This window comes from Atta colombica, unplaced genomic scaffold, assembly GCF_001594045.1.
Source record: "Atta colombica isolate Treedump-2 unplaced genomic scaffold, Acol1.0 scaffold100, whole genome shotgun sequence".
NCBI lineage: Eukaryota > Metazoa > Arthropoda > Insecta > Hymenoptera > Formicidae > Atta > Atta colombica.
The window spans coordinates 814,556-825,157 of NW_017259185.1; the positions used below are offsets into that span (position 1 = coordinate 814,556).

The 10,602-nt window shown below is 32.9% G+C and overlaps 2 protein-coding genes across 6 annotated transcripts in view; one reads left to right on the forward strand and one right to left on the reverse strand.

Annotated features, from left to right (window-relative positions):
- Positions 1-6,215, forward strand: part of LOC108686814 (RNA-binding protein 4.1-like) — a 12,277-nt gene extending 6,062 nt beyond the window's left edge. For 3 of the 5 annotated variants that reach the window (XM_018192298.1, XM_018192314.1, XM_018192324.1), the window contains exons 6-8: positions 436-690; positions 965-1,021; positions 2,935-3,380. In XM_018192298.1, the coding sequence (XP_018047787.1) occupies positions 436-690; positions 965-1,021; positions 2,935-2,974 (352 nt within the window). In that variant the 3' untranslated portion in view covers positions 2,975-3,380. Of the gene's footprint in view, positions 1-435; positions 691-964; positions 1,022-2,934; positions 3,381-6,028 lie in introns of those variants that run through there. The other 2 variants (XM_018192305.1, XM_018192328.1) reach the window with 2 other exon arrangements.
- A 951-nt stretch (positions 6,216-7,166) lies between these two features.
- Positions 7,167-9,975, reverse strand: LOC108685266 (phosphoacetylglucosamine mutase). Its single transcript, XM_018189976.1, has 4 exons — positions 9,686-9,975; positions 9,407-9,477; positions 7,677-9,003; positions 7,167-7,556 (listed from the first exon to the last, which is right to left on the reverse strand). Exons 1-4 carry the CDS (start codon positions 9,817-9,819, stop codon positions 7,418-7,420), a joined length of 1,671 nt encoding a protein of 556 aa, XP_018045465.1. The 5' UTR covers positions 9,820-9,975; the 3' UTR covers positions 7,167-7,417.
- Positions 9,976-10,602: the final 627 nt, after the last annotated feature.

A 10,602-nucleotide genomic window follows, 5' to 3' on the forward strand; every position in this document is an offset into this window, starting at 1 on the left:
ATTTTAAGTTTTGTGTTATTATTAAATAATTATATTATAAATAATTATATTATAAAATAATTTAGATCTCTGAGATTTTGATCAATTAGTTTTTTATTATATTAAGTTTATTCGTACATTAGATTCACTAAAAATATGGGTACGAATACATTTATAATTGACAGTTCAATAAAGTTTACAGAGCTCACAAATGAGCTTTGCTTTGTTTAAACTGTTATCGTTATATTTTATTTTTATTTCAACCTGAGAGACTTTTTCAAATACATAAAATAAAAAATTTTTTAAATAATTGAACGATATGTATTATAAAATATTGTTGCTTCTGTAACAAAAGATAAATAATAGTATATTATTAACATAATATAAAACAAAAATATTAAATGTCACTCAGGATAGAATAAAAATAAGTTAATAGAATTAAATTATGTACGACAGGGATTATCCGGGTGGGCCAGGGAATATGATGGGTGGGCCTGGGTGGGTAAATCAGGGAGCTTCAATGGCCTACGGAGTGAGGGACGGTCCTCCTGGTAATGATATGCATCCATTTGACAGGCCAATGAGCACTGGACCTAGCTACAGCACAGGGGCACCTAGTTACAGCACTGGTCCAGGACCACAAGCTGATATGTTTAGTAGAAGACCTGGCAGTGCCGTGCCCAGTGGCGGATATCCACCAGTTGCTAGCGGGTGAGTTGCAAATCGTAACAAAACATCTTTCTAAAACAGGCCTATTCAACATCCAACTTGTGAGTTAAATGCTCCCATTTCTCCATTGTCTCATTGAACGAAACAGAAAAAACAAAACTATAGACGAATTCTGCTTAGTGTCTGTTCTTTTTTTGTTTTCTTTCTATCTCGCTCAACGAAACGATGGAGAGGAAACATTTAGTTTGCGACTAAAGTTTTGGATAGAATCTTATTTTTTTTCTTTCCGTGTGGAAAACGGTATTTTATGTTGCAGCTATGCCGAAGGATATGACAGACCCGATGCGTATGGTCCTCCACGTGGCGGCGGACGGTAAGTTGCACTTTCTTAACTTTACCTTATATATAATATTTATCTGTCTCATTGATAAAACTGCGGTTATGAAAAGTAACACACGTTTGAAAAGCGAAGAGAATCCATATGCGTATGCTTGTCAGTTGGCGTTTTTACTCTTCTTTGCGTTATATACGCCACCCTCGTTCTTGCCTCGATTATATGTAATACATATGCAATTTCTATATATGCGGATTCGATGCAGGTTGAATATTTCTGTAAAAGTATAAGGTGTGACACTTAGCGCGACACTCGACCATGTACGGAAGCGTTTACTTTCGCCGTGTACGGTGCCGTTTTGCGTTTACGAAATTGTTGCTTTTATTGATAAATTTATTGGAAGCCGACGTTTCTATCTTATGAGTGTAAAAGAGAACAGAGGCTGAAAATCTCGCATGACTGAAAGTCTCGCAAATCTAAATTAAATCTAAATGACCACACGTGAAATTAATGACTGCATTTTATACATATATTTATAATTTTTATATATTACATAGAAATTTTTCAAGTATTCGACATATATTCTAAGTTAATTTCATTTCAATTAGTTGCAATAACGTTTTGATATTTATATAATAAATAAAGGTAAAAGAAAAATTATTTGAGAAAAAATTTTTAAATTTTTATGAATAAATTTGGAATCTTTTGTAGATTAAATAATGTTTTTTTACTTCGTGAAAAAAAATTATGTACATCAATTGGAGGACTTGTTGCCACGACATCAGTATATTTGTGATATATCACCTCTCTTCTTTTACGTACTCCGCAATGAAGATTCTCGAGCACGTCCGTTCACGATGCGCTATGCGATCAGCCTGCGGCAATTCCGTAATGGCGAGATGCGCTCGGAAAGGCGGAAACTTCTCCCGTAAATACGAGAAAAAAATATCTCCGGTTACATGGCTGACTTTTGCGAGCAATTCCGCAGTGCAAAAGATGAATTCAAATTTTTGCAGTCCGTAGAGACACATCTCAAAGAAGACGGAATCTCCGACCTTGCACATCTACCGCACGTTCATCGCGAATACAAACTGACCGCGAACACACTGCGCCTCTGCGCATCGCAAAATTGCAGTCTGCGAAACTACAAACGCACGTCTTTCGCATTTGCCTCTGTTCTCTAAGAACTTTCTGAGACACTTTCCCAATTCAATGTCGGTGTTTCGAGAAACGAGAAAAAAAAGATGCGTTGTAACCATGCGCCTATGGCGAACATCCGATAAAAGGTTTTTCGACATCGTGAGACTTGAGACTCTTCTGTTCTACACGGAGTTCGAGTCAATTTCCAAATGCACTTGCGGCGATGCACGGAGAGATGATGCACAATTGCGGCGTGTCGACCAGCTTCTGACATGTATGACAGTTAACCAGAACTGAGTATGAATTTTGCTCTCATCATTTTAAGCGTTACGAATTTATATTTTCATATAAATTGAATTGTTCCTTAAAATGCTTATATATATAATATTTTGCCATAATGTACTGTAAAAATTTGTATTCATTATTTACAAGCAATGAAATTCCGATTTTATCACTAAAAAAAATTTAGCGGAACAATTTATGAATAAATATATAAGTTGACTAAATTTAATAATCGGATAATGGAACGATAAGAACGCCCAGATCTGGTAGCTGTGTTTCACAATAAATCTGCGTTATATGCGCTGCGACGTGAAACCAAAAAAAAAAGAAAGAAAGAAAGAAACATCCACAAGGCTTCCTTAAGTATACGATTATCATGCCGTTGGAATTACAATTTCGATCCGTATCACAGAATGTGTCTCGTGATGATCGCGCATGCCAGTGTTACATCTTATACTTTCTTCTTGCTCCTTGCATAGCAAGGCGATCACGTAATTAATTCTGCGATTTTTCATTTTTTGACCTTTTAGCTTCCCAGGTCCGGCAGACGCAATGCCACCGAGGTACTAAACATGTACTAAACGCACTAGCGCATGCGAAAGGCGACCGAAAAAAACAAAAACCGATAAAAAAAAGATCAGCCTTTTAGCAGCGATCACTCGCTTATCGGACTCGATTACCTAGGAATTGCCGTCTGCGTTCGTCGTTGAGTCCACGATAATTATAATGAAAACTATATAAAACTTACAATAGAACTTAACGTTTAGTTGTATCGTAAAGTACGGTAAGAATAAGGAGGATATCAATAGAGAGTATATAAACAATTATTTGAATTTAAATTCAATTTTTTTTTCAAGTACATTATTAATGAGTTCATATATGAATTGATCAATTAATCAATTTATTATTGGTAAACCTGCTGTTAGCCTATTGTATGTTTAAAGAAAATTTTCGACATTACATTATTCATGGAGTTTATGTTCGTAATTTTTTTCCTCGCTCCCTTTTTTATAAATAGATAAATTCCGGTATTACCTAAGTGTGGGTTTAACATTTTGCTCGATTTAATGCTCTAACTGCCTACAATGTAGCGTATATATGATTTTGTTATATCCTATAGTGCTTAGTATTAATTCTACAAAAGGTGACTTATGCTACAATAATGATGCTGTATAATCGTTTTTTACACATAAGAACTTGAATAATATTTTCAAATGTTCATTCATAAAGCAAAGAATAGCAATTATCACAATGTACCTTTATATAAAACCAATAAAGTGCAAATGTGAATGCCCTAAAGCAATCTTTATAAAAAAAAAATTTTTCTAATAATGTAATATAATTCATCTTCTTGCAGTCTTTCTGTGCGCAAAATTATCATTAAATTTAATTATTTACCAATTGTATGCCATTATATTAAATACAATTAAAACATTATTTCATTAAAGATCTATCATCTATTTTCAACATCATTCATGTAAGAAAATAGTCATTTTTACCTAAAGATATTTCATTTTTATTTTTCTCTATGTCTATTTTTTTTATATCGTTTTTTTTTATACTATCAATATTAAAGTATGCAATCTTTACGTGACTCAATTACTCCATAGAAGAAACCATCAACTTATGCAGTAACATCGGAGTAGAATACTAGTTGTCCATCTAATACATCAACTGTCATTCGTAGCAGCGAGCAGAGCAAGCCAAAAGCATAGATTATTAATAATCAGCGTGCGTGCAATTATGCTCTTTAATATTCTTAATTCGACGACGTTATGCATTGTAATCTTGAATTCTAGAACAGTCTAACAATAACATGTAATTATTATCTCTTTGTACATTAATAGTAATAATATTGGTAAATGTAAGAATGTTCTATGTATTTCAAAATATGGAAAATTTTGTGAAATGTCGAAAAATTGATCGAACATAAAAAATTCAATGACAATGCAGAACGCCAAATCAATCTCCAGCTGGTGCAGTTTACTTAGTTAGGCCTGTACTGTGAGAAACGCCGGTTTGTGAATGACCGTGCGATGAACGCGATTGTCGAACACGTTACCCTGGTGGCGGCGGCTTGTTGACCTGCGATTATTGAAGAAACCGATTACGACGATTATTCGCTATGCGTGGCTACCCGTAGATGCGACGATCAGCGAATAAAGCAACCTGCGATATGTGGATAATGCGCCACAAATTGCGTTTGCGCTCAAAGCTTGGCGTGCTTTGAATTTAACCAGGAAAAGGTATGTTTAACGCGTGCGAACCTTTATATTTTATCTATTGAGACAAACCCAGAGCGCCTATCTCTCAAGGGGGGAAAGGAATCCTATCACCTATTTATATCAGTGTTTTCCACCTAAGTGCGAATGGAGAATGTCCGGTCGAACAAAACATAAAGCTGTTAAACGAAAGAAAAAAAAACCGTCGATTACCAAAGCGCGTGTAAAGAAAGCGGCCGATTTTCTTCTCGATGATCTCTCGGCGTGTTGCGCATTGCGACAGAAAGCGCATTGATTCTAATTCCATCTCTATCTTATACACACATAAAGCGACTCTTGTTAAGATGCAACTAATACAACTATCCACTCAGATCTCAATCAAAAACGAATCTACATTATTTATTCTTTTGCTTGAATGCTTCTTATTCTCCTTTCTTTTCTTTTACTTAATTATTAGGGAATTAGATTAAAGAAATGTATTGTTATCTCTTTTATAGATTTATGGTTCACACAATGATTTTTATATAATAAAATTAATAAATTTATAATTAAATTTTTATAATTAATAAATTATAAAATTTTGCATTACGAGATTAATATTAGTTTGTGTTAAATATCAAATTGTACTTTAATATTAAATGATATCAGATATATTTGACAACTCAAGAAATGAAAGATTATTGTAATCTAACTTTTTTAACAAATTGAAAATAGATTGATATATTGCATCTCTCGAAATCTCACGGATCTCTCTAAATTACGCGTTTGTATCGATGCTTTATGAGATGGAATTAGAGCGCAAGGCAAAAACGAATGCGATGCGTGAATTGAAAAGAATGCTGGTTTCTTGCTAACTTTTGCCACCGCAATTTGCGAATTGTTTGTTTGAATATCGTTACCACCGCCGAATCTCGTTCCGCAGATTAAATTTTAAAATTTCGCTCGTATCTCGCGAAACTAAGCGCCACGTAATGGCGTAATTGTAATACACGCCGTTATGTCCTCGGAATAACTTGATGTTGATGGAAGAACGTCGTAAAAAATTTTCTCAAATTGTCGACCTGTACAGCGCTCCTATTAACTATTCAATTGAAATGTTATGTCTCTTGTTATACTCCCCAAAAAAGTGCACTCATTTTATGAAATATTTATCAATATAAAATATATGTGTACTCTTGATTTCACATCGCGTTCAGATTCAAGTTAATAAAATCATGTAAAGTCAATTGAAAAGAAAGTGAAGTATATAATATACAGATATTTCACTAATTGTTTAATAATTGATCAGCATCGATTTTATCTGGCGTTCATACAAATATATAATAAGCTAGTTTCATTATTTGCTCACTATTGTGGGATATTTCATGTACGTTTCCATATAATAAAATAATTTTTTTAATAGATTACAAACGGGATGAAGACAAATGACTGATGGACATTGAGATGAACTCAATGGGAACTGCTAATAATCCTCAGAAGCATTCACTATCAGTGAACTCGTTTGCTCGTTTGGGAGACGAGAGTTAGATGTGCAGAAGAATGGATAATTATTCCTGGCTGCTTGTAACAAGAAGAAAGTACAGAGAAATAAAGTATGGAATTACTATCAATTATATACATTTTTTTATGCAATATATAAATATGTTTTGTTAGTTAACTATAACATGATAAGGTAATTCATTTTTTTAAAGATAATAAAATTTTAGCAATATTTAAGTTTTTTTGTCTTTAATCCTGTCCTTAATCTTGCCAAAGGTAATAAAAATATTTACTTAACTAGTTATAAACTAGTCTCATAATTAATAGTTTTATTATTATATCTGTCTATTAAAAAATGTATATATAATAAAGGAAGACAGAAAATTGAGTCTGAATATTTTAATATGATTTTTATTAAAATGGAAAAATATAAATATATGCAAAAAATTATATGAAATTAGAATATTTTGTCTCGTATTTTTTATTTTAAAACGAACATCATTAAGCATATATAATATGCAAAATTTATTTTTTCTATCCCATCACTTCTCCGTAAAGCCAATGCCAGATTATATGCGATTGAAAATTGTGTCTAGCATTAGTTTTAGAGATAAACTGATTATATATAGTATACTATAATAGTAATAATATATACTATAATAGTACTAATACTAACAAAATAAATTTATAAAACGAGTAAAGCTATAATGTGTCTACAATATATGCTCAAACAATATGGCACAATAAAATAATCTAATTCTTTTTTAATGATTCATTGAATGAACTCTTCAATTTTTGCTAATATATTTAATGAGATATCTGTAGTATAATTTTTCATAACATATTTTCTTTTTTATATTGGAACCCAAATAATATATGCAGACACGATTTATAATCAATTTTATTTTTTACTATTTTATATAAGCTGGAGGCTCTACTACGTATAAAATCATTTAGTGATAAAAATATAATACTTCAATCGATAAATTATCTAATATTAATATTATTTTCATTTTTAGCTGATTGTATATTAGATATTTTATCAGTGAAAGTATTTATACTTTGTTATTTTTATTTATAACAACCTTTATTTAGTTGAAACAACATATAGCGAATAGAATTCTTCTAGTGAGAATCATTTTCTCACGTATTTAATTAGAAAAAATAGTTATGAATTATCCTCCAAAAATGATTATTAATTATCGTTATTTCTGAATAAATTTGTGTATTATAAAAATCATTTTAAAAGGGTCAGAACTTTTTTTACTACTCAATATAACAACTCAACATAATATTTGAGTATGATGTAAGTTCATGATAAACTGGGTTCTGGTCCAACACCGTCTGCAAGTCTGTACACGAGTGAAGCTACTTCCACAGCTAGTTTGTTAACATCTGACGAACTCTCACATTCCGCATAAACGCGGACGATATCTTCAGTTCCAGAAGGTCTGAAAAGAAAATCAGTTAATCTATTATGATAATTTTTATGTCTAAGATTTTTCAATAAGCTTCTGATGAATGAAAACTACTTCAAAGCCTCACTAAAACTTTTATATCAAAAGACATACCTAATGAAAGCTCGACCTCTTGAATATTTCAAGACGATCTTGTCAATCTCTTCTTGTAAGCAAACAGGAGTCAAGCAATGTCTTTCTGCATTCGTTGTTGTTATAATATTTCTATCCTTCACTCTGACTTTGAGCTGCTTATTCGGAAGATCGTTGTAACTTTTTTCCCACTCGATAACATTCCAGCCCTTGGCGTGTAATATAGTCTCGACTAGTAACATATCGCTCAAGGCATCGCCAACCGTTTCGTTTATTAAATCGATTACATCCCTCAGCTTTGAAGAGGCCACTCTTTGTGTCGTTGAAAGCATTTCGTTCTTAATTTGGTTCTTGATAGCTTCTTTAGTAGTATTTTTGAAGATTACGGTTCCATGTCCGTTTGCCTCGAAATAGACTCCAATATCAAATTCCAGCGCTTTCTTGTGCAGATGCTTCACACCAGTTGGCACACACGCCACTGGAACTTTTAAGATATTCGAAATATAATCGGTTGAACCACCGTTGGCATATGCGGTTTGCACCAAGCCTAATTGTAAGGATAAACCACTCGTTTCCAATAATTCCTTGAAGTAAGCGGCCACTAGCGTTGCTATTCGATCCCCATCCAAAAGATGAAATTTATTATTTCCATCTATGTAAAAATACACCACTCTATCAGCGTCTCCGTCTATGCTGACGTATCTAACACTCTTCTCGGATAGGATATTCAGAGGCAACGTCTGTTGTACTTTAACATAATCCGCGCCACACATATGATTCAAGTCCCCGCTTCCGTCGTTAAATAACTTGATATCCAATACATCCTTCAGGTATCTCTGAAACTCTCTCGCCGCGATAGCACCCACGCCATTTGCAGCATCCAATTGCAATTCGCTTATGTACTTTCCATTATTTATCTCAGTGCCTCGTATGCTTTTGAATACTGCTGCTAGCTTCGAATAATAACCCTGCAGCGTGGGATCGCCATAAGCGCCATCAGTGTTCGTGCATACCACGATATAGTGTAGCTGCGGAGTTGTGACCAATCCTAAATCTATAACATGGCCATTTAATGCTTTGATTCCTGCTAATGCAGCTTTCAACAGGATGGGACTGCTTTTACGGGTATCTCTTCCTATTATCACCGTGGCTGGTACCGATAAATCAATATTTTCCTTGGTAGATATATGTACTAACATTGATATTAAATCACTGTCCAGTGTATTAGCTAGATTTGTCGCTATCATTTCCCAAGAAACTTCGAGCATTTCGCCAGCTGGGTCGACAAGCTTGATGCCATTATCAGGTTCTAAATTGTGACTCGCAGTAATCATTAGACCTATGGCGGCTGTAAGAAATTTATTTACCAAGAAAAATTTAAACAAACTTAAAATTTCAATGTTATATTATAGAATGGACGGTTGCTTAGCACAAGTTTCAGTTGCTATTATGTTGCTGTCACACAAAAATAGTATCAGGCATTATCTGATCTGCCTTGACCGAATATAGGTCTCTTCGTTTATTTCTGCTGTAGCATTAATTGCCATAAAGTTGCCATAATCTGTTTATAAGAGAGCAAGTGAGTGTTGCCAGCAAGTCAACCGTCAATGGCAGTAAAAATAGGTAATCTATTAAAATCAGAAGCTGTTTTCTTCAATATTAAAGGCAATTTGAACAAAGCAATATCAAGCAAATTAACAGCAACTTGTGGACATTTTGTTATTTGGATACATATTACACTATGTCTTTACCTTTCTTTGCTTTAGATCGTAATACAGCTAAAAGGCCCATTCTGTATAAAACATGCTCCAAGATATCCGACCTAAAATTGATACATATTATAATTGATATATCAAATTATCTTAAACATACGAGACATTTTGTACAGCTTGTATTAGACATCAAAGAATGAAGTAAATAAAGAACATTTTGCAAAATTCAGCAAAAGATTTTGATAAATTAAGTAGTAGTATATTATTTTAAAAAAGATGGACTCAACAAGTATCAATGATTTAAAAAATCGCGCTTACTTTGTTCTAAAGCCAGCAGTTCCATATTCGATATGTCCGTCATTTTTCCGACTGTATTCCGAGTTCACAACATTGTTAAAATAATTTGATTTCATTGTGTATCGATACGCTTTAATAGGAGACGAGATTGACATTAGAGTGACAGTTCCATGTGAGAATGCCGAGTACTTGCCATATGGCGAATATTCATGTATTCATCCAACATGCTCCAACATACTATTTTGTACTTTATTTTAATTTTAAATAAATTATCTTTGTAGCTGCACTACGTAACACTTTCTGCATTTAAAATAAGATAGACATACATATGATATATGTTAAAGGGAAAAAGATAAACGTTCATCAATAAGAGAAAGAAATCTAAAATGAACCATAACCATAACTAAACAATTCACTATCCCGCCATCGTCGCTAAATGCGTTGCGCACTGTACAGTGGCGCTCAAGCGTTACAATTCGGTACTTCAATATGAGGTCGAGACGCACCACGCATGCACTAGATTCGTGCTTCAGATCTAAAATCTTAAATACTCCAAGATATATACTTTTTCAATGATTTTTGCATATATAGAACGTGTGAAAATTATTAAATTGTTTTTAGTCCGCTATAATTGTTTATTAGGTCCACATTTTAAATAATAAATTAATTGATATGAGAAATCTTGGGATCTGTGCTGCATACCAGAAATTAGTTTTCCGGATATTAATTATCGACCTTCCATTTCTCTTTTTTCACAACTATGTATAAATTAAAGATTAAATAAGGCTAAATTAATATACTTATTAACGAAATTAATATACTTATTAACGAAATAATTTAAAGTAAGTTTGACATCAGTATGATGTATATTTTAATTTTTGAGAATTACGAAATCATATACATTATGTTATAATTAACAATTAAATCTTTTATATATA